The sequence below is a fragment of the Perissodus microlepis genome, chromosome 7 (genome assembly GCF_051167445.1).
Source record: "Perissodus microlepis isolate ML-2025 ecotype Zambia chromosome 7, ASM5116744v1, whole genome shotgun sequence".
In the NCBI taxonomy this organism is placed as follows: Eukaryota; Metazoa; Chordata; class Actinopteri; order Cichliformes; family Cichlidae; genus Perissodus; species Perissodus microlepis.
The window spans coordinates 2,759,558-2,786,580 of NC_140467.1; the positions used below are offsets into that span (position 1 = coordinate 2,759,558).

General features: G+C 40.1%; 3 protein-coding genes across 8 annotated transcripts in view; 1 reads left to right on the forward strand and 2 right to left on the reverse strand.

Annotated features, from left to right (window-relative positions):
• bicd1a (bicaudal D homolog 1a) overlaps positions 1-11,522 on the reverse strand; it is a 28,345-nt gene extending 16,823 nt beyond the window's left edge. For all 5 annotated transcript variants that reach the window (XM_084932800.1, XM_084932803.1, XM_084932802.1 and 2 more), the window contains exon 1: positions 11,205-11,522. In XM_084932800.1, the coding sequence (XP_084788926.1) occupies positions 11,205-11,420 (216 nt within the window). In that variant the 5' untranslated portion in view covers positions 11,421-11,522. The remainder of the gene's footprint in view (positions 1-11,204) is intronic.
• slc23a4 (solute carrier family 23 member 4) lies at positions 11,511-27,022 on the forward strand. 2 transcript variants are annotated; one of them, XM_084932804.1, is made up of 13 exons: positions 11,511-11,621; positions 19,728-19,804; positions 20,422-20,556; positions 20,875-21,032; positions 22,268-22,427; positions 22,888-23,069; positions 23,440-23,560; positions 23,661-23,817; positions 24,078-24,331; positions 24,534-24,698; positions 24,790-24,898; positions 24,982-25,077; positions 25,851-27,022. In XM_084932804.1, exons 2-13 carry the CDS (start codon positions 19,757-19,759, stop codon positions 26,117-26,119), a joined length of 1,854 nt encoding a protein of 617 aa, XP_084788930.1. In that variant the 5' UTR covers positions 11,511-11,621; positions 19,728-19,756; the 3' UTR covers positions 26,120-27,022. The 2 variants fall into 2 exon arrangements, with proteins under 2 accessions (XP_084788930.1, XP_084788931.1); XM_084932805.1 differs by having other exon boundaries at positions 20,929-21,032.
• On the reverse strand, positions 13,595-16,427 carry LOC146382285 (uncharacterized). The gene is made up of 5 exons (XM_084932611.1): positions 16,135-16,427; positions 15,981-16,037; positions 15,714-15,862; positions 14,080-14,193; positions 13,595-13,808 (listed from the first exon to the last, which is right to left on the reverse strand). Exons 1-5 carry the CDS (start codon positions 16,370-16,372, stop codon positions 13,650-13,652), a joined length of 717 nt encoding a protein of 238 aa, XP_084788737.1. The 5' UTR covers positions 16,373-16,427; the 3' UTR covers positions 13,595-13,649.
• Position 27,023: the final 1 nt, after the last annotated feature.

Here is a 27,023-nt window from a genome sequence, read left to right on the forward strand (position 1 = left end):
TCAATTTGGCCCAAGTCTGCTCCTGATAAGAAAGATGGTTGGATACTTTCCCAGAATGCCTATCACTTATACGTGTTTAGTCTGAACCTGACTGAATGGACGGTGCGGTGGTAGAGAGGCCGCTGTGCATTAGATTTCTTTGTTAGATTTTTGTTCTTTATTTATTTACTGCTTTTTCTCTTAAAATACGTCCCTATGTTCGCCTTCTCCGCCTCCTTACTTCACCCTTATCGTCCCCAGATTTAAAATCAACCTTATTGACCCAGTGTGAAACTAAACAATGGCCTACATAACACTTCACTACATTACTGATCTGATGACAACCATTACATTCACCCAGAAAGCTGCGATTTCCCATTAGAAAGGAAGCAATGACCAGTGTAAGCCGACAGATAGGAAAGCCACTAGAGGACTGCACAGACTGTACCAGCTTTAGCTGTGTCATTCTCTTTGCTTGGTAATGTGCCCTACAGGAGATCCTGAGCTAGTGGACCACAAAAACACACAGTGGAACCTTCAAGCTATTCCAACACACAAATACATATTCAGAAATACACATCGGTACAGGACAACTCGCACTCGTGCTAAGTCACTGTTCATTCCTGCCTTTCACAAAGAGGGAACAACAAAAGATAAAAATGAACACAGCAACTGTAACATCACCTGTTTGTTAGTAAAGCCTCAACCTGAGCATTTTGACCACGCCATCATGATTTTTTGAAATAATGAGAATAATAAGAAAAAGAGGGACACGGCATGCTCATATGATTGTGACATATTTATCACAAAGGGGGGTTTGGCAGGCGTACTTTACTGTCACTTCTACAAAGTTAATACAGTGACGAATAGAAACCTGTGACTGAGACATAAACTCATCTTGTAAGTCATTATTTAGGCTGTGGACTGAGTGAGCTGTAGGGTCATGTTCTATTATTTTTGCACAAGTGCTTTAATGCAGGCTTACAGCATCAGCTTCCACTCAAGAGTTGTCACATCATTAACCCATATGTGTGCATTCTCCTCGGTTCCTTAAGAGGAATTTACAAACCAATTGGTGGCATCACAGCGGCTACATAAAACCTCTCCGAGAGGACTTTTTCCGTGATGATGATTTTATTTCTTCCCCAGCTCCTTTTACTTGTGGTGTCCCGCAGGGTTCTGTATTAGGGCCAGTTCTTTTTTCCATCTATATGTTACCTTTAGGCCTAATCTTTAGGAAGGATAACATCTACTTTCACTCATATGCCGACGACACCCAGATTTATCTTCGGTTTAATAGAAACACCTCCACACCCATGGAATCGCTAGTCAAATGTCTTGACGAAGTTAAAACCTGGCCTCAAATTTTCTTACCTTCAATGAGGACAAAACTGAGGTAATTATTTTTGGACCGAGCTGTAATTTCAATGCCCCAGATTTGGACTTATGTAACCTAACATGTGCTGTTTCTTGGATAGCAAACTTACATTTGAGAAACAAATTAATTCAGTTGTCCAGTGGTCCTTTTTTAAATTAAGGCTCCTATCCAAAGTGAGATCTTTTTTATCTTTTAGAAACTTGGAACGAGCAATTCATGCGTTTGTTTTATCTCAACTGGATCACTGCAATTCACTATATGTGGGTGTCAGTCAGTCCAGCTTGGCCCGGCTCCAACTGGTACAGAATGCTGCAGCTCGCCTTTTGACTCGTGTGAAGAAACACCAACATATTACTCCGGTGCTTGCTTCCCTTCATTGGCTTCCAGTGCGTTTTAGAATTAAATTCCAAATCTTACTTTTGACTAATAAAGTGCTAAATAGCCAGGCACTGGACTATTTGTCTGACCCATTGCAGCTTTATACGCCCTCTAGAGCCCTTTGATCAAACGATCACCTGCTCCTTACCTTACATAAGTCTAGCATGGTTCATAGAGGAGATCGGGCATTTGCGGTAGTGGCACCGAAAATGTGGAATGATCTACCTCTCCACATTAGAAAGGCCCCAACTGTTACACTTTTTGAATCTCATCTTAAAACACAATCGAAACTGCATGAGAGTTACCAATTCTTTTATCGAAATTTTCTTTTAATTTTCTTACCTGTTGTTGTTGTTAATGTCATTGTTTAATTGTTATTTTGTACAGCACTTTGGTCAGCTCCCTGTTGTTATTAAATGTGCTTTATAAAATAAATAAAATAAAAACTGTTATACTGTCTGTGCTGGGTTCAGTGCACCTTTTCAGTCTTTTAATAAGCTAACTATGCAAACTAGGCTGGCTAGCTTTGGCCATTATATCAGCAGCTCACTCTTTCGTCCAAATAATGTCGCATTTCACTTCAACAAGTGTTTCCCTTAAACCCAAAGTTTAGCCTTAAAAATGCTGGTCCACATACCGATGAATGACGTCATGTGGCTACATTCATTTTGGTGTGTATAAATGTTAATGAAAACTTTGTGCTAGTTTCCTTATAATTAATCAGCCAAATATTTAGTGCTTTATAAATGAAATATTTAGCTGATGTCATAAAGAAAAAAAGGCCAAAGAAAGTATCGCTTATCAAAGAAACAGAGAAAACACGTACCAGCGTATCGCTGCCAAATCTGTCGCCACTAAAGATTTGATCAACTGATCAAGGGATAATAATTTTTTGCTTCATAGGAAATTGATAGCATGATGCAAATGAGGCTGTTTCTCATACTTGACTGCACAGGCAACAATAACAGTAACATGTGGGATGTGTGCTAAAGCTAAATTGTGTTTCAGAAACACTGCAGCCCATATTGGACCGTTCTTTCTATTTGAAGGTTATTATGTTGTGCATGCAGGTGTGTAACTGTGTGGCTAAGTGAATCAGCTGTAAGGTAATCCAAACAAATCCTCTCCCTCAGGTTACAACCTGATAAACACAGTGATTTGCTCAGAGGTTCATGAAAACTAAATTAGCAGAAAAAAAGTGATAAAGTTAAATATTTCTAAAAGGATAATCCACCAATACATCAAAGTGGCCAGATTTAATATCTTATTAAATTTCCATCTCCATTTATACCCCCCAATCCCGCCATAATTTTCATTAAGTAGTCAGGGGACGAAGACCACTAATGGAGTGTCTTCTTTCTTTATGCAGTACCTCCCTCTATGCTGGTGTCCTTTATCCCCCTTTTCAGGTGGCATAAGAAGAAACCGGAAACTTAAAACAACAACAGCGTCTGAACACTAAGGAATGTGTTACAACATCAAAAGACAGAAGTGACTGAAAACTCACAGGCTCATTGATAATCTGTATTCGTTCCTGCAGACACACCCAGACAGGCAGCCAGACTCATAAAAACAGAGAGACACACAGAGCAGATTCATCTGATAAAACGCTCTCCTCTCTCTGCACTGGGTCTCTCCTGATAAAGAGGACTCAGCCAAGCCAGACAAATACAGACTACAATGGAGAGGCTAGCCTGCACACAGTGACCCTCTTGGTATTGCATGCATGGGGCCTCAGGGTGACTCAGTGCTTTTGTGCAGCCACAAGAGACCCTCCATGCCAGAGTATGTAGAGTTTGATTTCTTGAAAAAGGTACTAATAAGGTGCAGTATGGCACATATTCACACCCATGAGTCTTAAATATCTCTCCATTGTGTATTATAAGCTGTTTTATCTCTGTTTCTGCTCCTTTTGTATGAAATGTTTTCCTTGTCAAAATGATTTGTTATCATGCTTGATGTGAGTCAGTGTTTGGAAAAAGAGTTTGCACTCAAAACTGCCAAAAAACTTAATCCCACTAATTCCAATTAAGGCCCATCATCTCCATATTCACCCTGACATGGCATACTTCCTGTTTTAGTTTCCTGACCTTACTTGAAGTCATGACCAGTGTACTGAGAACATGGTTAATTAAACAGGTTAACTATGGAAAGTCTGTCTAATTCTATACATTCCCTAATAGGGCTGAAGTGCCAAAGACGCATCTGTGACCCTATTCTGTATGGCACACCCATCACAAGCGCATGCTTGGGTGTGCATGTGCTCATGCCTGCCTTTGTGTGTGAGAATGGTGACAAGGCAGAGGACAGGGAGGATCATGCGCATTTCCAAGCGCCCTTTGCGGGATAAAATGGCCTCTGGATATGGAGATAAAAGGCTTCTCTTTATCGGGCATGCTGGGATGAGAAGCATAGAATAAGACTATACTGTAGATGAAACTCAATAGCTCTGTCTAGACAATAAGAAAGGCTTAACAACCACATTCAATGATGCATTAATGACTTAAGAGAAGTCCAATTTACTTCAGGCAAACAATAAATTTTGACAACACATGGAATAATGTATTTTTTTTTTCTCCTTGTGAGAGGATGGACAGATTTTTCTGCTATGGTATCCGAGTTTGCAGCACACACAGCTAAAGTGGACAACTAATCGATACAGCAGCCAGCAGGGAGGGGAGTCTGTTCTTGCTACATTTCACTGCAGCAAAAAGGAGCATTCTAAAAAAACTTAATCTATGCAGGGACGGGCGAACCTGAAGGGGCTCTGCAGGTTCATTAAGCCCCTTTCTCTGTGACAATAGAAAAGAACAATCGTTACACTGAAGCAACTGAACAAACTCTGTTCTCTGCTCTTCTATTCTGCTGACACAGTGTGTATACAATACGCACAGCACACTTTTGTGTCTCCTCCCCTTTTCTCCATTACGTCAATACAACCATAAAAACCTGAAACAACAAAGAGGGCCTGGTTGATAGGCTGAAATCACTCAACACCACTACAATATCCTGCCGCCCCTCACTCTGTGCTCTCCATCACAACATCCCCACCCGAGCCTCCCACCTTTCGTGTTGCACACGCACACAGGGGAAAAACAGAAAGGGGGAAGCTCTGTGCACATCAGCCCAGATGTGCGGCTCAAATACAAAGACCAATGATTTTCCCTTCAGGTGCTGGAAAAACACACACGGCAACTCTCCACAAAAACAACAGAGACCACGAGGGCATACAGGTCCTTATCTATATGCTTGACTGCATCCCTGAGCCTGTTGCAAGGGTCACAGGTCAGCATCAGCGAAAACTGCACAGTGCATTCCACTCTTGGCTTTATTTCCATCCAAGAGGCAAAGGTGCCAAAAACGGTTTGATTGCTTATAAAGCGCAGTGGGTTACTGATTAAAGAGCCAAGCTACTAAATAGAATCTCTCACATGTGTTTAGGCAGCATTCACCAATCTTTGCAATACACGCTACGCTACACACAATAGAGTCCAGCGTAGCTCAGACATGATACGTTTTCACCAAACAGAGCAGAAATCAATGCATAATTCCCACTTCAGTCCAGGGGGGGACTGTAGGGGAATAATGAGATGAGGAGGGGCACGCTGAGCTGATGGTGTAGTGCACAGCTAAAAGATTGAAACACTACCATCTCATGAGATATTGATTCAGCCCTTCTGTCCATGTTTACTGCCTCTGCCAATGTAAAACAGGAGCCAAAGGAGGAGGTGGAAGGAGAAGCGAGAAAACCCTTTCTCCCCAGCTGCTGCTTTCTTGTTTGAGAACGTCAAACACACCAGAAATGCTAATAAGTATTCAAGTTCTGCTAATCCTTTTAATCAATGTTCCTTTTTTCCTTCTATAGAGTGACAGTACTAATTAAAAAAAAGCCAGATGTGCACAGCAGGGAAAAAGTGACTCTTCATCTTGAATGTAGTCAGATTACACTGTTTCATGTCTGCTTAAGAAACAGCACATTTGAAACTTGGTGGTGGCTGCTCATTCTAAAAAAAGTTCATCTAAAGCAATTTCTCACACACGATCATTGACTAACAGCATATCACATTAAGTTGTGCAAATCCTTCAAGAAACTGTTTCAGTCATCTAATGTGGAGCTAGGACTCAACTGCAGAGGAGAGAGTGAGATATTTATTCAGTCTGATGTACAAGTTCATCCAAAGGCACACAAACAGAAACACACAAGGAAGGTCAGCCAGTGCTGCAACAAAGAATGTGGGGAACACAACAACATTTATACACAACAGGAAACAGGACACAGCATGAGACACAGGTGATGGTAATCAAAGACAATTAGACAGATGGGGGAAGTAAAACTAAACACAAGGCTCTAGAGACAAGTAAGTACCGAAATAAACTAAATCTAAACTAAACAAGTACAATCTATAGTACAGTATTTCCCCTTTCCCTCCTCTTATTCTCATCCTTGATTTCTTTCCCTTCTCCATCTTCAAGTGCTTTTTAGAAATTGGGACATTCTCCAAGATGGCACACTGAGATCAATTTCCAGGTCACGGGCATGAAGATGGAGGAGAAAGGAGACAAGGCACAAATTATGGAAATGAGACAATAAGCTGTGATATGACACATGTCCCTACCCAGATTCAAACTCGGGAAATTGCAGCTCAGTTTAGGTATCGTCCACTGTAAGCTACAGGAATCCATGCAAACACAAAGCTTGTGAATATTTAGAAATCACATGACACTTATAAAGCGCTTTGAGGTCAGGGTTAGCCCCGCCTACTATAGGTACAAATTAAGCAGGTGAGGAAGAGACACAAGGAGAAAGGATGAGGCAACAGTCATACAGTGTTCTTATACTGACTTATATATTAATTAGATTCAGTGTTCCATGATGTTAAAAGAAAATGGATATAATACTGTTTTTCGTATTTATCACACATACAGTTGATCATCTTTGATAACAGCCAATAGGATTTCAAAAGAAACACATAATTATACAGTCCAGCTCTTTCTCATGCTTCTTTGAGAAAGACAGATAAACCTGTGCATTCTTGTTCAGTAAGCTTCTGCTCTTCTTCAGCTTCTTTCCTCTGGATACATTTTATGAATTAAGAAATCCTTAAATATCCAAAGATTCCAGTCATAGTGAAATCATTCACGTGATTGTGGACTACGTTTTTGAAGCCTTGGGTTCAGGTTTTTGCCATCCTTTTCATCTTCTTCCTCTTTTCTTTAAACCAGACTTGACCATATGCACAAACTGTAGAGCTGGGGAGGTATCAGCTAACACTAGCACTGGTTAGATAGCAAGATGAATCCATAATTCACTGACATATTAGATGGTATGCTAACGTTGGCAGATGATAAACAGGCTGTATACAAAGCTGAACAGCCCTTTCAGTAGAACAAGATGAAGAAACTACACCAACCTTTAGTGGCCACACCCCTTATAATGAAATACAACTTAAATAGACGTTTTACCGATTTGAATACAATTTAAACAGGGCTGCTATAAAATTCCCCCTTACAGGTGTCATGGTTCAGGAAAGCTATAAACAGCTGTGATGGTGTGTTCAGACCAAATGTAAAGCAAAGTTTCACCTTGTGTACCTTTGAAAAATGCACTAGCTGGAGTATTTTTGGACCATTTTGCAACCTACATATTATCACCCCCCCATTAGCTTAACAGCCAGTAGACATAACTGATAACTGGAGTAATTTAACAGTAACACACTTTTATAACATGCAAGCAATTGCTAAAATCTCGCTCATTGTCTCCTTTTTTGTTCTGTCTAAAAGTAAAGTGCACATCATACAAAAGACTTCCTTTCATTTCTGTTTGTTGCTGGCTGTGGGAGAATCTCAGCTGACTGTGCTTGTGCAACACAACACAAACAAGTTTTTAAAATGTCTGATGATGAAGCTTAAACCTTACAGGAGAAGGGAGTGCAGTGCCCAGTCTTTTAGCATTACGTTCTACTTATCTGATTAGGAAATTCCACGTTGATCTGATGAATCGTGACTCAGCTTTTCTTTTTTGGTCTTTCAAATTACCATGTGAAGTCTTTGACACAGATCTCAGCTGGCATTTTTCATGGCCCAAAGCAGAGGGAACAAACTGACCTGTGAACTGCCTGTTCCCAACTTATCACAAATGTCATTTCTTCTGCAAGCTTCTGATCTGAAAGACCCAAAAGATGACTTATGAAAGCAGCTGAAATTGCTAACTTTTATTTCACATGCTTCCTCAGATCCAAGGTTAATCAGCGTGAATCCCTAGAAAGCATATAACCTCACTAACATGATGGAACTTATTCTGCTCTGCAGTGGCATCCTCCTCCTTCTGCCTCCTACTATGTGTCCTTCCTGAGGTTGATCTGCCCAGAGATAGCGCTAACAAGCCAGAGCCACAGGGTAGTGATGTCTCTGTCACTGCTTAGGCAGCTATCCAGAGACATACAGTGCATACACACAGAGAAACAAGGAAGGAACGGCTGAATGGGCCGTGAGGCAAACACTGAGACGGGGAGGGAGAGACGGAGCTGGGTGAGGGAAAAATGTATAGGTAAACAGTGGACAAAAATAAAATAAAATATGGATTCAGTGCCAAGACATGCTCTTGGACCCTGCAGATAGCAAAGAGATGCAATTGCAGTTATTTCTGAAGAAGCAACAGTATGATGAATATCACTGGAGCAACAGCTATTTCTTACAAAGGACTAGGATCATCATCATCATCAAAAACAACAACAAAAAGCAAAAATGTCTAAAAAATAAGTTTTTGTGCATGATTGTACACACAAAGACTGTTTGACTTATTTGCGTGGAGGATGCTGATGGGTCACGTCACATCATGACTTTCCATATCCAGGTCCTTGTGGTTCATTGCATAGCCAGATACTCACACAGATACACACTTTTTGTAAAACAAGCCCAAATTAGTCCTGTGTTACAGTAGCTGAGGTACTTGTGTCTTGCATAGGTTTCTCCACGTGTTTAGTTTGTGAGCTGAATGTGCAGCACGAGCAGCGCTCTAACCAGCGTCTCCCCACCAGCTGGGACCTGGATTGAGGGCAAACAACCTGAGCACACAGGGAATACAGTGCTGCCGTAAGTGTGCCTACAGAACGTATGCAAACACAGTAGGAACATGCATGCAAATCTGGGCAGCTTGGCCATACACACATGCAGACACAATGGCATATGATCTGTGTGGCATCTGGATAACAAATACACACTTCAGGCATTTGTTCTTTGTTTCTACAAGTATGATAAAGTAGTCTTTTGTCAGTTGTTGCTGAAAAATATAGAACAATGTAATACAAACAATACGACTGAAGAAAAACATTGTAATCTGAAATAAAAAAGGTGTCTACCTTTCGCTGTAATTATATATTCTATTCCACTTAATCCCAGAAGCAATTTCAGTTTCTATCTGGAATTTCTGCACCCTTTTATTTTGCACCTCTCCCGAGTACGGGGAGAGCAGATGTGATGTTATTGAAGTGGCAGGTTTGCACTCTGCCATTTGGTCTCTTATTCATAGAAGTGTGCAGCAGACACACAGGATCCCAGAGGTGGGGTTTTTTTCTGCTGAAGCAATATCACATACAGAAAATGTTGCCTCTGTCAAGCGAGAAGTCAATCATACAGGCAAGCAGATGTGAGCAGACCACAACACTGAGGAATGGTTGGTGGTTTTTTGCTGACCTGATGTTCTTTTTCAGTTAAAATCAAAGTTTTACTACAAATGTGAAAACTAAAAGGATGAATAATGTATGAGCAGCTGCCTACACTACTGCTTAAAAACAGTTGACGTGCTTAATTTATTTTTTAGAGGCAACTTCCTCTCCCAAAGTCAGTTCTTCCAGTATGCTTTAGTCTTATAATCGTCTCCCCTCTTAAAACACGGCCATGTCTTTATATTTCTTCTCCATTATCTTTTATTTCTCAACATATTCAACACCATAGCTCATCATAATACCCATCCCTCTGTAATCCATAAGTGTGAGTTATCAGCTTGACACTGCTGAGCTGCTGGCTGTATCACGCTGTCTCCTCAGCTTTCTTGCTGTGCTGTTATCTGCACTAAGATCATTCAGATTCTGCATGCGTGTCAAACCAAAATGTTAAGCTAAGCAGTGGAATAAAAGGGTACGAGTAATAAACTATAAATACAATTAAGCATGCAAAATGTAATGTGATAAGTGATGCTTAATGTACTGTGTGGATTCTATCATGACTTTTTTATTTGGCTATATTTGGTGAGCTAGTTGCACAAGAAAGAGTCACTGATGTGTAGGATGAATGTGGACTTTTAGAGGTTTATTTCAAACGGGCTACACGTGAACCAGAATCAAAATGATTCTTATGTGAAAAACTGAAACAATAAAAAGAATAATTCAGAGAATTACTTTGACCAGGGCTGTTGGCTATCTTTGAAAGATTTAGCTAACACCCTTAACATATCAAAAAGATTACCTGTAACACATGATGCATTCTGACAGTCCTCGATTATTTGCTTTCAGAAAAAATAAACAGGGTATTAAAAGTTATTTGACAGCCTAACAGAAGAAACACATCATCTTAATAGTTTCTCAAGCAGCTTTCTTGTGACTTGATGACTTAAATGTTCGACCAAAGCGACTGATGTTCAAGTGATAATAGATGACTCCATGTAAATAATGATGGGGCCTATATCGATGCCACGGACACTCACAAGCACTCACCGCACCAGTGTAACCAGCCTTCAACTCCTTCTTCCAATGGTCAGCAATTTCCATAGGCGACCTTGGACCAGGGAGCCCTGTCAGCATCTGCCTCTTGCTACATGTATGCACTGAGTAACTCGACACCCTGCAGTCATTAGCCAGGTCGACACCTACCTTAAAAGATCTTGGATTTTAACGACATGTTTTGATGTGATTTTATCTCTTATAATTCAGACCAGTTGATTATTGAAGCACCATATGGCCTGCAGTGAAATACCCTCAAGAAACATATAAGCAAAAAACAATAAAAGGTCCTAAAAGAGTCCCTGAAATTCCCTAATGACTCTTCTTACCATGGAAGGGATCCGAAAACAAAGAAAATCCCTGTTGTGGGAGCTGAAGTGGACTGTTACTGTGTTCTTGCAATTCCTACACTGTAATGCTCAGTGCTGCTCGATATACCCACTGCACAAACAGCATTTTACATTATAATTTATTCATAAAGCAATTTATTCATACAGTGTTGCACATTTTCCAGCTGGAGGATCTTCAATTGCATCATATTTAAGTTGCATTAAACTATTGCTCTTTTTGAAAGCCCTGATAAATTGCCGCCCCCACTCTGCCTCTGGGCGTCAAACAGGTTTATAGATACCCGCTGAGCGTCACTCAATTGAGGTGCAAGCGAGTCACACACCTGACTGCAGTGCTTTCCCCTCCCTACAGAATGAAAACAAATAAATAAATAGAATCACTGCCCCATCCTCTCCTCTTACCTCTTGTAACTGCTCCAACTCCTTCCTGAGGATCTCTTGTTCGGTCTCTAGCTCTGTATACTTCTGCTTCAGCGCCTGATTCTCCTCCAGAACAGCTAAACCGCACTCCGCAGCCCTGATCTTTTCCCGGTTCGCCTCGGCCAGTTCCTGGGCGAGCCGCTCCACCTCGGCCCGGTACTGATCCACCGATTCCCCGCATCCTCCACCAGCGGCCATCGCCCCTCTCTCTCGCTTTCGCTGCGCCTCCAAGCTTTAAGTCCCCCTGTCTGTCTGCGGTTCCCCCGTCTCTCCACCGCTTTGGACAGAGGCAGATGAGCCAGATAGGCGGGCGGAGGCTGCGAGATGATGAATATCCGCCCCCCACCCCTCCTCTCCACTGAGAGCCAGCTGCAGAGGCGACTGGAAACGAAGCACAAGGTAAAAACAACAACAACAAAAATAAATCTGTGTTAGCGCTTCAGTATTCTGAACAACATTCAACAGCTGAGAAAAAACGAGCTTTAAATAAATGACAGAATAAAATCAGGTCAGTGGTGTCTTCTGTTTGACACACAGCAAAACTGAGAGCATCAATTTTGCTTATTCATGGGTGCAGGGGCGCCATCTGTCGGTTACTCTGGTGTATTGCTACCCATCTGAGCGTGTGCAAACATGTAAATGTTACTGAGTAAACGGATGCCTTCTGCTTTTTAAATGTTTTAATGATTACATTACGTTTTCTTATGGAAATGAATAATAATAAATTCGTATATGAAAAAATTAAACCAAAAACTGGTGAATTTTGAAATCTTTATCAACCAGGTAGCTGCAATTTATAAGCTTTTATGTCATATAATCAGTTGTGGATTTTTATAATCTAATAAAAAGTTTAATCAAACTACTTGTATACATATAGTAAAGTCTCACTGCAGATATAACAGAAAACACTAAAATATATATATAATTTAGTGTTTAATATCACTCTCAGGTTGTGTTTATACCATAAAAGTTATTTGTGTCCATTGCATTTAAAAAATTGTTTTTACTGACGTCAATATGCTTTTTATACCAGACAGGGGTCCTGATGCAAGTTAGTGCCTTAGTGAAAGAAGTTTTTCTCACAGTTGCAAAGACTGCGATATATTTAAGGTGAAAGGAAAATGGTGTACAACCCTGTATTGGGTAATCTCTTCCTGTGTTGATTCCTTTATGGCACTCGTGGCCAGTAAAGTCTCCGAACTATATGGAAAAGATCTTACTCTCAAAGTAAGCAGGTACAGCTAATCTATGTGGATCCTTTCCAACTGAGACAATAAAAGTGTAATGGAAGAATAGTGACAGAGCATAAAATAATAAATTGAGATCAAATGTGAACAATAAACTAACATTCGATGTAAAACATTGCAACAGCTATTTGGCATAAGATAACCTGTCTGGTATCAGTAACTAAGGTTTCCCAGGAATTATTTCAGCCTTTTAGGAAATGTAAGATGCCAGTTTGGAATTACAATAACAAAATCCAATAAAAGTACAATTATGAGGTTCTCAAGGTTGTTGTTTTTTCTCTTTCCAACAACTATTTTTGTCCTCTTACTGTAATCCCTCCCATGCAGCCACCAGTGTGGTTTATCTTACAGCAAACACATGCAATAAAGTAAGATAAGGCCAGGGTGAAAAGTTTAGCCATACTCAGAGCCCTGTTAAATGTAATCAGTTATGACCCTGTCAAGTAAATTATTGAATTGATAGCGAAGGCGACGCTGTGTTATCTCTCTTATAATTGGTAATTATTTGAGAACTGGCCTATGTAACACTTCTCAGAAAAACCTGGAATTGTCGCACGCAGCAGGTTTCAAGGTGACTGGTGAGCACAAGTCATTAAAGGAAGGCCACGAACAATACTTAATATAAATATGTAACATTTGCTCGGCAAAGGAACAAGAATGAATCAAAACTTTTCACTCTTTAAGTTCTCCTAGAACACAATTATTTATATAGCTCTATAGCCCCAATATACAGTAATGATTCACCCTGTATTTCTCCTTTGATCCCACATGTTGTCTAAATCTGACCTGCCAATAACCTCAAGTTACAAGCCCAAATTAAGATAAGGAGAGGTTGTCAGAAAGTCAAACAGATGAACAGGTCATGGCAAAGCTGTATCTTATCTGTGACAAGGAAAAATCGTGTCATGAAAAAAAACACAGCCAAATGCTTTGCTGCACAGTAACAGTGCGGTGACACGGCTCTCTCTACCAAGAAGTATATCACGGTACAGGACGCCCTCAAACCTTGATCTGTACAAATACATCAGTACATCACAAGGACTTTTATTTCGAAGAAAGACATCAGAACGTTTGAAGCAATCAGCTTTATTGAGATAAAAAAAAGATCAGTGCCTTTATTTCAGCTTCACACAGTGTGACACATTAAAAGCAAAATATACGGCTACAGTATTTTACAGATTCATGCTGTTCCCAGCATGTCAAAATAGAGAGTCCTGTGACCAGGAGAATGTGCGGCGCTCAGCACAGCCGGTGTTGTTGATGAGCTGAAATACAGCCTTGCTTGAAGAGGTTTTGGTAAACAGCAGGGCAGGCAGCACATTGCTTGCAGCTGGGGCTTCTGTGAGAGCAGAGAAAGATGTTTATCTCACAGGAATAACCAAGATATTCTACTTATGAACCTCATCAATGGCTCAGTTACCAAGAAAGTCACGCTGTATTCAAAGACTTTATAATGTCATAAACATTTTATTGTTTAAATATGTCTAAGCTGTGTGCTTTATTTCTTAATTGTAAAGAGCTTCGAGCTGCGATGGGAATATGAGCCTTATAACAGAACATATGTGAGAATAATAAATATACACATTTTACAAACATATATGTCAAATTACCTCATAATAAAGCCGGTGAAGATTGGTCGAAAGTAAGCGCTGCCTGCTGATCAGCTCTATGTCTCTGAGTGTTTCAACCTTCCTCCATTTGGCCCTGCGGTTTTGGAACCAAATCTGAACAACACACACAATGACCATTTATTTAGAAAAATAAATTAAACTTCAATAATACTAATACAAGCATGAAGAAAAGTTAATGCAGTTAATTTACCTACAATGAACCAGTTCACAATAAAAGGAGTCTCGGGGTATTTTGCATTGTAATAAAAACGCCTACATCACATCTAAAACTAACAATGATTCAAAACGTTTTTATAAAAACCCCTAAACAGTGTTTCAGTTTGGAGCTAATGATTTTAAATGTGTGCTCTAATCCCGTCTCACCTTATCATTAATCATTTGAGGTTTTGGCTTGTGCAAGAATTCTGTCCAAAGACCATTATTGTCTCTGCACTGATGTGCAAAGACACACAGTTACTGGGATTAGGTTAACTGATGGTCGTGTCCAAATTCATGGGCTGCATCCTCCTGAGGACCCGGCCTTCGCGGTCTACGTGGGCCGGGTCCTCAGAAGGTCGGGTAGGCCGGAAGTAAACGGCTGGGACGGTCTAGCCTTCTGATTAGCGTCACCGCTGTCTCAGCCGTCTGCTCCTTGCTATCTAAAATATAACAGGACACTGGCGTAAATTCTCGACCGTCTCATACTTCTGTTTAATCAGTTTTCTATTTGACGTTTAGTCAGCTGTGTAAAAACCAAGGAGGAACCCACCCAGGGGATTAATAAAGTTTTATTTTATCTAATCTAACAACTTTAATCTCAGCCAAGCCGATTTACTCACGAACAAACAAAACACTGAAAAAAGCCCAACAATAACATTTTTAGGTTGTCTAAGTGACTTATATATTACGTTTAACCCGAGTAGCGAAAGTCCGCGGTGATGTGAAAATGATGTGCCGGGAGTTGTGCCGTTCTCGGCCGCATCAGTAACCCTCGAGCTCCCGGCTCGCTATCGAGCTGGTGGGTGGCAGACATCTCCGAAAACGTCGAAGCACTTTTGCAAATATGCGATATCTTGATAAACCGAGCAGATATTTGATGTTTACACAGCTACTTTCGCGCCTGAAAATGTGTTAAAAGTTTATTTTGTGACCCAGAAAGATTAGTATGAGTAATTTTAAAACTTAGTAGCGGCTGCCATTGTTGGAAACCGGAGTCCTTCAATTTCGGGGAAAAGAGGGCGCATTTGTCGGCTGTATTCGGAGGAGTCTACGAATTTGGACAGCCTTCGGCGCGTCGCTGTGACGTAATCGGTCTACAAATGCGGCCTCAGGAGGATGCAGCTCATGAATTTGGACCTGTCCAGGGTGTACATCGCCTCTCACCCTGAAACACCCGGGACAGGCTCCACCCTGATAAGGATAAGCTGAAGAGAATGGATGGATGGACTCGTTAGTGCAATCAGTCAGACAGTTGGAGTGTTTGGAGCTTGCTGATTTGATCAAATGGAAATAACAAAGTAGTGACTGATACCAACGTAGCGCCAATAATAATAATACTCTGTTTATGTGGCCAGTATTAAAAATCTCACTTTTTAAGTTGAAAATAAAACCAAACCAAACAACGGGTATCCCACCTGTATTCGGCTCTCTGTCAGCTGCAGGCGAGAGGCTAACTGGTCTCTGGTGCTAATATCTGGATAATGAGTTTGCTGGAAAACCTTCTCGAGCTCTTGCACCTGGAATGGTGTAAAAGTGACCCTGGTTTGCCTCTTTCTTCTTTGACCTGTGAGCAGACAGTTTGAAACATATGATAGTAAAGAAGTGGTTCAGTTTCAAACTGATTCATTCTTGAATCATCCTTTTAATCGATTTTTCTACTCATATATAAATATATTACGCACTCTTGCAGTCTCCTGCAGCTTTTGGAGCCTCTTCATGTAGTCCCATATTCTGAGTTTCTATTGACAGAGTGAAAATTTCAACATCAAAAGGAGAACACACACGTTCTGACAATATTTGAACCAATATTTTTTACAGTAAGGCTAAAAAACATACCTGTACATGGATGCTGGTTATATACTTGGCTGTTTTCTCTGATGACAGACCAGTTCCGATGTACTTCATTCTCTTTTCTGACACATGAGGGCCTTTTCAGAATTTCTTCAATTGAATGGGGTATTTTATTCCTCGGCTGAGATTCCATTCCTTTATCTATTTGGGATAACTCTTTTTTTGAGTCTCCTCTCTTCCATATTTCCATCATTTTATCGCCTACCGTCAGCTCATCTGTCATTATATGTTCCTTTTATAGTCAGGTCTTGGTCACCAGTTTAAAAGATACAAAATATTCCTTGTGCTCTGTCAGGCCCTTTCAGTAAAAACAAAATAAATAGAAATAGAATAGAAATCTCTTGATGTCTGACTTCTTCTGTCTGGGATCTTTGTTACACTCAATGCTTTACAAGGTGAGAACACATGAGTGTCCTCCCACTGCTGTGAGCAAGTGTTTGACCTGCGTCACATGATCATAAAGAGGAGGAGCTACTGCATTATGCCACAGCATACTTTTGAAAAAGAAATACTGCATTCGGCATCCAGCATTCAAAGTTTTAATCTTTCATATATAAGGTGTGTGCTCAATTAATTCTCCAGATAATGGCATCTGGTTGTTATCACGATGTTAGCACGATAGAACTGAGTAGTTCAGTTTGCTCTGAGTCTTTATTTCCTTCAGCAGAATCAGCAGGACACCAGATTCCTGTTTTGTAGGATAGATTTGTACACTAAATCTGCAGCTTGATTATCACCTTGATAAAATTTCACCATAAACAAATTTAAAATCATTGCTTCTCTTTCTTATCGCCTGATTTATTGCACAGGTAATCTTTATCACCTTGGCCTCTGTATGCACTCTGACACTTTAGTTCAACTCAAAAAAAAAAAGCACTGAGCTGCAGAGTGTAGGAGAAAGTGGTCTGTCTCCATCTAGTGGTACCGACCTCTCAGTGAACCTGCTTGTAATTCTTTGAGTATAATAATGAATTTAAGGGTCTTAATGTGTATTGTATCAGAGCTCAAGTTCAAGTTTATTTAACAACATTGATGACTGCTAAGTTCGTCTTGTAGGAGGGATTTCAGCTACTTATTATATTTATGTATAAAATATGGTCAAAATAGAAGCAACGCAGACTGGGGTACTGGAAACACCTGTTTCTAGTTACAGTAGATAGATTACAGTCAATAAACCGTTATAATAATTCACAGAAATAAAAACTGATCTTCCTGTGTATGAGCAGCGACTCATGGGTATATGTAGATATTCAAAATTAAAGTTTACATTTTCATACATGATGCATCGAGCTCTTTGGCCATAGGAATGCAAAGGAAAATTAAACAACTGATTTTTGATTCAGCATGAACCCTCTGAGCTTGGGGGGCTGAAGGTAAGCAATGCACATGTTTAAATACTTTATATTAACTCATTAACCACTTATGAGTCACAAAATGTGACGCACATGTGCCTCTTGTGATCTCTAGGTAATCCGGTATGCACCATTCCAAGTCAGAGCTAAGTAGGGCTGATAAAGACACGAACACAATACATCATATCAAAGAGAAGCTAATCAATTATAGCAAGCTCACACTTAATCGAAGATATGGTGAGAAAACTATAAGGAGTAACAACATGCGCTTTCTTACCGGCAAACTCTTTTAAGTTCAAGCCAAACTGCACGGCTCGTAAAACTATGAAGGTCACAGGATGCAATCAGACACAAGCTAAGAGCCAAAACATTTAGACCAAGGCCGTAAAAGATTACAGTCAACGTTGTTATGTCTCATTTGCACCTCCCAGCATGTTACAAGAATAAGAGCTTCATTAAATCTTAGTGTCGTTCAGCTGTTTTGTTTGTTTCAGTGCTAAATCATTATTTGTATAGACTTCTTTTCCATTGGTATTTCAATCACTGACCAGATATTGCTACTCCACTGACCTTTGGCCTTCTATCGGTCTTCTTGGAAGAGAGCTGTCTTTCTCTCACTCTGTGTGTGTGTGTGTTCAATTCAGTCAGAATTCAGTTTTATTTGATATCACCAAATCACAACAAAGTAATAACAATAATAAACAGAACTGGCTCCTGGAGGAGCAGCCGTCTGCTGTGACCATCCATTTGCTTCCTTTTCTTCATTTCACCTCTTCTTATACGCTTTAATTGTGTAAGTAAGATGCTGCAGAGCCAAGGCTTGTTCAATAGTTTTGGTTTAAGAGTCATTTTTTGCTGGTACCTTTTATGTTACACCCCATACCACCCCAGCTGAGTGTTTGTATTTATTAGGTATCCTCTAATATTCACTTCTCTTTTTTGTTTTTGTTTCTTTTTTGCAAATGATATTAAGCCTTTAAAAATAACACTGTTTCTACAATCGGGCCTTTGCTCGCTGACATGTGAGTCACATGCACTCAGAGTAGACCACATGATGCCCCACTCCTGCTACTCTCCTGGGTTTGTAAGTTTCATGTGAGCTCAATTTTCTTCAGCTATTTTATTTGTTGGATACGTCCCAAGATTCCATCTCAATTATTTAAATACTCCACAGCAGTCAGGATAAACCCTTTCTCACAGGATTCTAGTTTAAAATTGTATTTTCTAAGTTAGTTCTAACACTTCTGCTCTTCCTGACAAGGAAACCTTCTCATTTTGGTGATTACCTGACTTTTCCTTCAGAAAAACCTTTGCAGAATTCAAATGTCCGGGCAATGATAGAACAGAGAGTTCCACAGGCATTCATATCCTTTAAGGATGAATGATATTGGTTGCTTTTCACTGGTGTCTTTGTGCTGCCAGCGTGTGCCTTAGATCCTGATTTTGGAATAAGAAGAGATGTGCACTAATAATCATATGACATGCACACAGAAATGGATGCAAGCAGTGTGAGGATGAGCTTCTGCTGCTTGTCCAGCACATTAATGAAGTGGTGGTGGGCTGTTATCAAACTCCTAACAATATAATCTGATTTACTATCATTTTACGGGAAGTAGAAATATACAGTAAATTAGGAAATTAAATTAACATCTACAGAACATTTTCTAGTCATCTATCAATACCAGCTTTGTGATTATTTGTCAACATGTGATCACTGCAGTAGTTTACCCTCCAAAACAAACATTTGGTGTTAAGTTTAGAAAGAAACTTTGGGAGGGGGAAGTCTTTGTCAAACTAAAGGCTGTATTCTTTAACTGTTAAACATCTCTGACTGCAGAGGTTTGAGCTGAGCACAGGTCACCACATACAGCAGATTTGCTGCTTCTTCAGCTTTAGAATTATATGATATGCTGAGGAATTAAATCTTTTAATACTTTCTTGCCTAAAGAGTTCTTGGTAAGAGATTTTATCTCCTGCCAGCCAAATGCCGGGCGGTCAGCTGCTGATTCTGTCGTAATTCGGTTCACATGAGCTGCAGGTGGGATCCATTTTGATCAACAAAAGCTGCAGTCTCATGTCTGAACTCTGCGCGTTCGTAATACTCTGCCTGCTCCGACCCGTCTGTACGCTCGGCTCCTAGCTCTCTCTCCCCTCTATCAGATGCTCCTCCTGATCCCTCCCCTCTGATTAATGGTTTTCATTTCTCTGTTTTGTTTCTCGGCTCAGGAGACCACAAACTGGACCTATAGCCTGACATGGCTCCAGAAAAGGAAAGTAATGGACTTGACAACTATACCTTTGCGGTGAGTGTTGCTTTTAATTTTATATTAGGAAATGATTAGAGAGACTGCATAATCTCTACACAGTTGTAAGCACTGGATTCAGAATCACATCTTGGCATTCATAACTCTCAGGTGTCCATGTGGACTATAAATAATAACCCACATTCTGACTTTACCTGCAGTAACTGCAGTAACTAATATGATTAAACAGCCTCATATTAGTTTAAGATCAAACAGCTGCTGAGTAGATTTTTTTTACAAGTTTCAGTCTCACCATCAAAATGAAGTATCTGTGAAATGAAAGTTTTCCTACCATCACATGATTATAGAAGGAATTCTTGATTCCTAGTGTTGAAATATGGAACGACTTATCTGACTGCCCTGTTCTTTTCATCTTATTCTAATATTTTGGTTATGAGAAACATGGAATTAAGTTCTGTAATTATAGTTATTTACATACATTTTTATAGATAACATGTGTAAAAACATATCAATACATGCTTCTTCTTTTTTTTTATTTAAAAAAGGGCAGTCAGTTGTGAATGATGCATACAGTGAATTGAGGATCACAAGTGTTGATAGATCCCTGCAGAATGTTCTAGTTTGACATGTCTGCTTATTCTTCTAATGAACTAAAGCTGGAAGGACGTTTCTGTGATCTGCCCGACAACGAAAAAGAACCAGCCTCCTCTACAGACGAGTGCAGTAACAAACTAGCATACTGTGTAACAGATGTTCCTCCCTGGTACCTGTGCATCATTTTAGGAATCCAGGTATGTCAACAAAGGTTTTTTCTTTGATTTGTTTTCCCTTTGGTCATGTTTAACAATGATTAAGAGCCAGCTTTGCTGCATTGTTTCTAATGTAACAATGTAAACATGACCAGCTTTCGCTTGACATTTCCTTGAGTGTTAGTTGCTTGGTTTTAGTTGTGTAAGCCAGATAAGCCAAATTTGACTTTAATTGCACCGAACCTTCACTGTAATCTCCCGGGTGGTGTACAAACATCAACCATGTACCATTTTTTTAAAATGTGTAAATCCTACAACGATTAAATGAATCTCTGTTTTTCCCCAACTTTGCCCTCTCAGCACTGTTTGACTGCATTTGGAGGTATCATTGCCATCCCTTTGATTCTGTCCCAGGGACTGTGTCTGCAGCATGATGGCCTCACACAGAGCCATCTCATCAGTACAATCTTCTTGGTTTCTGGGGTCTGCACTCTGTTGCAAGTAGTCTTTGGCATTAGGTAAGGAAACAAGAGGGAACATTACTTATTGAAAGCCAGGCTGTAAGGCTGCGTGGCTGTCTGTATCTGTGGGATGTCTCCTGGGGATATGCACTAGGAATTTTTGTAGTCATGAATTATATTGTGGGATTCTGGAGTGCTTTATATTTCTTTTATTTAATGCAAGATGATTTACATTAATTTATTGTTCATTCAGTGCTTTTTGATGTTCTGAGAGTATTTGTCCAACGCAGTGGTACAGCAGGATGGAATTAACTAAGCTTCTTCTTATTAAACAGCCAGAACAGAGAAGCCATTCTGCCTTTCTTCTTAACCTCTTTTGAACTATTATGCCTGCCAAAATGAATGTGCATGAACAACGAGTAGTATTTGAAAGCTTCATGGAGGTGAAATAAGTCCATTTGAGCTTTTATACTGTGCAGAACTCAGCTTTTATTGTCAAATAAATAGTATTTAGTTGTTTTGCTAATTAATTTCTGCTTAAAATACCAGTATGGAAACTTCCTTGTAAACAGTGACACATGCACAGGAGAGCGAACATGATGTCACTGTTCTGGAGGCCTACAAACTTGTATGTTGTTGCTCTGAACTTCTGTTATGTGGTTGCAGACTCAGCCTGCCTGAATACTGGTGTCACAGATGGATTAACGGAGGAATTTCTATCTTATTATGTTTGGAATCTACTTCCTGCTAAGTCCACATTGTTCTGGCTTAGCACCACTCATACTTTCTTGTCTTTCCCAAAATGTCTGCAAGTCAGCTGTGAGGGGAAACAAGCCTGGCACTTAGTGGTGCTTTTAGTGTCCCGTGCAAAACAAAGGAAAGCGGTGCTAATGATTTGTGTCCACCAGAACGAAAACTTTCCGATGTTTCGTCAAAAGAAATGTTTGCATGTTTTGTTTTTCACAAGAAAACTTCTCTTCTTCTGCGACGTGTGCGAATGATGCACTGCTTATGAGAATAGCATAATGAGGGTCATTACGTAGCAGATTATTTTAACTGACTTAACTTTCAGTCTAACAGTTTGCATAATAAGTCACACTCTCTTCACATGGTTTAAATTAACCATTTCCTTGTATATGATTCAAATAAATAGACTGCAGATGCCGTCAGAGAGGTCTTAAAAAACACACGCATGCACAGAAGACACTGTCTCAGTCAGTCTAAGCATTTCGATCACCCAAAGATACAGTAACTGATGGTTTGCTCTCTTGTATTGTGTTAATTATTTCCAGGCTGCCGATTCTCCAAGGTGGCACATTCACATTACTGGCTCCTTCCATGGCACTGCTCTCCATGCCAGAGTGGACGTGTCCTGCATGGACGCAAAATGCCAGCCTAGTCAACACCTCGTCCACACACTTCATAGAAGTGTGGCAAAGTCGAATGAGAGCAGTAAGTAAACTGTGAAAGTCTGAACCTTCAGCACTTTGATCCCAGTAGATCATTTTTGGTTACATTTTTCTAAAAACTCGTCTGACTTGTTCTCTCCAACTGCAAACTAGTTGAGCTTGTTAAAAAAAAGTGCTTCCAGGGAGGCACAAAGATTTCAGATTAGCGTCTGTAGTGGTCCTAGTGCCTATGCTGGAAGCCTTCAAGTTCATGCATGATGCCGAGCCACAGACTGGAACCCTCTGGTGGAGGTTGCAGCTCCTGGCTTATAGACTTGTACATGACCTGTTAAACAGAAACACTTAAGGGTAAGGCAGATAGAATTTTATCCCAAAAGTCTAAGACTGACCGGCAATGGAAATGTTTGCCAGCAAACAACAACAGAAATGTTTTTTAGTACAAAAAGGTTAATGAGGTTACGGATTCCAAATTCTGACTGTCAACATTTTTGTGTTTTCTTAAGCTTCAGGGATCCATTATTGTGGGATCAGTCTTCCAAGTGCTGGTTGGTTTTTCAGGCCTCATTGGCCTCTTCATGCGCTTCATTGGGCCTCTCACCATCGCTCCTACTATTTCTCTCATTGGACTGTCCCTCTTTGACTCAGCGGGTAGCAGTGCTGGGAACCACTGGGGCATCTCTGCAATGTGGGTAAAATTTCTAAATAAAGTCCCTAAAAAAGGCCCCATTTCTCTACATAACATAAAAATGACAAAACGAATATTTAAAGACTGCCAGAGAGATTTGTCTAGAAAATATTTCATGCCACCTTAAAGCAGGTTTCTCAATGAAATGTGTGTTAGGTTGTGTTAAGCGTGCTCCCAGTCCTGCCTGGGCAAGACTTTAGAAAATAATACGCCTTCAACCCAGTAAAGCTTTAATCTTAAGGCTGCAGAGAAAAGCCTATTAAAACTTTCTTGCCCAACATCCAGTACAGCTGATCTACTTTCCTTTTTCTTCATTACATCTCAGCAATATTTACACAATGTTTTTCCCCTTTATGTCTGTGTCACACAGGACCACAGCACTCATCATCCTGTTCTCGCAGTACCTCCGTCACATACCAGTGCCCTTTCCAGCATATAACAAGGATAAAAGACTGCACACCTCTCCAGTCTACGTCTTTCAGATTCTTCCTGTATGTTGAAGACATTGAGTCTTTTCTTTTTTTCTATTAATTTTTTAATATTAAAGTCAAACAAAACAGATAACAAGGTGTTTTTTTAATGCATCACAAGGTTTTGCTTGGAATCACGTTATCTTGGACCATTTGTTACATTTTGACTGTCTACAATGTACTTCCTGCTGAACCAGACAAGTATGGTTACCTTGCACGCACCGATCTAAAGGGAGATGTCATGAGTCAGGCTCCCTGGTTGGTTTTCCCGTACCCAGGTAAGATAGAAAAGCTCCGTTAAAACAACTTTGGTCATTTTCTTTGTTTCTGATTTTTAACTAAACTCAGACTGAATGGGATCATTGTTTCCACCCACATTTCTTTGTAATGAAGAGGAATATCATCCAGTACCACAGTGTGGCTCAGTGATGTGTTGGAAGAAACTCACAGAGTCATCAAAGTTATCTTATTTTCAGAATAATATTTTGCAGATTATGCATTTGTGACATTTTCAACTTGCTTGCGTTTCCAAAATTAGGACAATGGGGGAGACCTACTGTCAGCCTTGCAGGGGTGATTGGCATCTTGGCTGGTGTAATTTCCTCTATGATAGAGTCTGTTGGGGACTACCACGCCTGTGCTAGGTTATCTGGAGCTCCACCACCCCCAAAACATGCCATCAACAGGGGTATCGGTATTGAGGGGATAGGCTGCCTGTTGGCAGGTGCCTGGGGTACTGGAAATGGTACCACCTCATACAGCGAAAATGTCGGAGCCCTTGGTATCACAAAGGTGAGATGACCCGCTGTTTTATGAATTATGCATTTAAAATCCACATTTTTTCCTTTGTTTTTGCTACTGTTTGGATTTTTTTGGCGTTTTGTGCAGTTTTTTGCATTGTTAATTCTTTTCCTCCCCTAAATTTGGCATTTTAAGCACAAATTTCAGTGCACTCAGATCTCAGGAAAACTGAGAGAATTTCTATTTTTTGCAGGTGGGCAGTCGGATGGTGATTGTGGCCAGCGGAGTGTTGATGGTTGTCATGGGTATATTTGGTAAAGTGGGCGCTATATTCACCACTATCCCGTCACCTGTCATAGGAGGAATGTTCATGGTTATGTTTGGTGTCATCTCTGCAGCCGGAGTTTCAAATCTGCAGGTTTGTACTGAAGCTCAAAAGTGTCGGCACATTTTCTTCTTTTGATTTGAGTCGGTTTTAACTAGACTCTGTTTCTCGGTCACATTTTCAGTACGCAGACATGAACTCGTCTCGAAACATCTTCATTTTCGGCTTCTCCATGTTCACTGGTCTGGTTATTCCAAATTGGATATTGAAGAATCCCAAAGCTATTTCTACAGGTGGACAGAAAATCTTTACTAATCTTTTTTTCCAAAAAAACTGATCATTTAAACACAGGTCTAACTGTTTACATTGTGTCCAGGTGTGGTAGAACTTGATCAGGTCCTACAGGTACTTCTGACAACCAGCATGTTTGTCGGTGGCTTCTTTGGTTTCATCCTGGACAACACCGTTCCAGGTATTGCTCTTTGTTACTGTTCTGCATGTATTTAATTCACCATGTTTAAAACACTGAAGCACAGATCTGAGGTTATGATAAACATGGCAATTTAATGAAAATGATTTTCAGAATGCTTTTAGGGTATTAAGTATTGTGGACATATTCATTTAGTTTAGTGATTATTCAATTAATTAAGAAAGGGTTAGAATGAAAAGTAATGTGAAAAAGAAAGTTTACACAAGACTATGACTCTATGGTGAGGACTATGAGAACTTATAGGTAAAATAATCATTTCCTTTCTCACCCTCATCATTGTGGAGGAATTTTGACCCACTCTCCTCTACGGCATTGCTTGAGATTATTGAGGTTTGCAGGTATTTGTTTATGCACAGCCCTCTTATGGTCTCACTGTAAGGGAGCACTGAATTTCAATCTGCTCAAGCTCTAAAGTTTGATGGGTCTTTACAACACCTTGATTTTTTTTTTTACCTGTTCTGGTTTAGATTTGGTGGCGTGCTTGGGATCATTATCATTGTCATTGTAGTGAGGGTCTACTTTCTCTTTCACAGGACTTTAAAAATGAAAACAGCAAAATAAGTAACATTTTTTAACCTTTCATTAGTGTCTTTCACTTCAGCTAAATTTAAAAGAACAATGTTTTAGGAATATTCTATTAGAGAATCATAATCCCGGGACACAGTGTTGTCAACATTTATGATAAACAAACCAAATCAGGAAATAGAGATAATCCAGAGTCAGGTTTTTTTAAAAACATTGAACATGTCCAACAGGATCGAAGCATGAACGAGGTATCCTTGCCTGGAACAAGGCTCATGAGGATGACTCCAGCAACACACTGGAGAGCGGAAAAGTCTACAGCCTTCCCTTTGGCATCAACTCTCATCTGTGTTCTTCCTCCTGGTTCCGGTACATCCCCTTTTGTCCTTCTACCATGCCCAACTCCCCAGATGGATGCGGGGCAGTTGCTAATTCCGTGGAACCTAAACAGCCATTGGGACAACAAGAGCCTGCACAAGTTATTACTGGAGCTGGCCTGTGAGTGGTGCACTCACTCCAGCGTGCCATTTTGGGGATTTTTCCAAAACCAGTTCCATCACAGGCAGCTCAGTTTGGACCTTGTAAAGGGCACTCTAATATAACAACATGGTGCAAACTATTTAAATGACCTTTTAAGGTGACGTTTGCATATTATATCCTGCACTGGGAGGTACATGATCAGCCACAAAGTTACAACCACTTAGTGGGTAAGTGATCATTTCATTACAGTGCAATGTTCTGCTGGGAAGCCTCCGTTCCTGGCATTCATGGGGAAGCAACTTTCGCTTGTTTCAACCAACTAAACATTGTTGTAGACGAGTAACACTTTCCTTTAAGGAGGAGACTGTTTTACCACAGTGTGAGAAGTGGTTTTAATGTTGTGGCTCATCTTTGACTGGGAAGGTAGTTAGATTTAGTCAGCAGATAGACGTTTTTGTAAACTGGTGATACTGGTGATATGATAATTGTATATCTTATATTGTATATCTTAAAAAAACCTGAGCAGTCGTCTGAATCCAGACCTGCAGTTCTCATTGGTTCAAAACTTGATGTTTTATTCTTTCATATTAGTCTCGAAATGCCGTCACATCTGGGTGCTAGTGAACAAACACTGAAATGACAGGAATATGATTAAATCCACAATGTTTAATGCTACATTCAAGATATGAATTTGTTTCATATACAGTACCTCATGTTTGGATGAACATTTGCTGTAACAGTTAATATTTTACAATGATTGTGTTTATTTTCTTTCTGTGCACTTTACGAATTCATGCTGACGTTTACTGACAGGACATTTCCATCAGGATCTGTCAGCCATCCAGCTGCAAGCTCCAACACTTCAGCGCTTTTCATCTGTGTGCATATTAAACAGTGAGTCATTGTGTCACAGCACCGCTGCTTAC

Bases quoted from the DNA above. Each gene is read 5' to 3' on its own strand.
- LOC146382285 (XM_084932611.1), bottom strand. From the start codon at position 16,372: ATGACAGATGAGCTGACGGTAGGCGATAAAATGATGGAAATATGGAAG. The intron at 15,863-15,980 runs GTGCGTAATATA...GTCTGCTCACAG, and splicing joins AGCTGCAGGAGACTGCAAGA to GTCAAAGAAGAAAGAGGCAA. The intron at 14,194-15,713 runs GTGGGATACCCG...TGTGTTGTTCAG, and splicing joins TGACAGAGAGCCGAATACAG to ATTTGGTTCCAAAACCGCAG.
- slc23a4 (XM_084932804.1), top strand. From the start codon at position 19,757: ATGGCTCCAGAAAAGGAAAGTAATGGACTTGACAACTATACCTTTGCG. The intron at 22,428-22,887 runs GTAAGTAAACTG...TGTTTTCTTAAG, and splicing joins GGCAAAGTCGAATGAGAGCA to CTTCAGGGATCCATTATTGT. The intron at 24,699-24,789 runs GTTTGTACTGAA...TCACATTTTCAG, and splicing joins CCGGAGTTTCAAATCTGCAG to TACGCAGACATGAACTCGTC.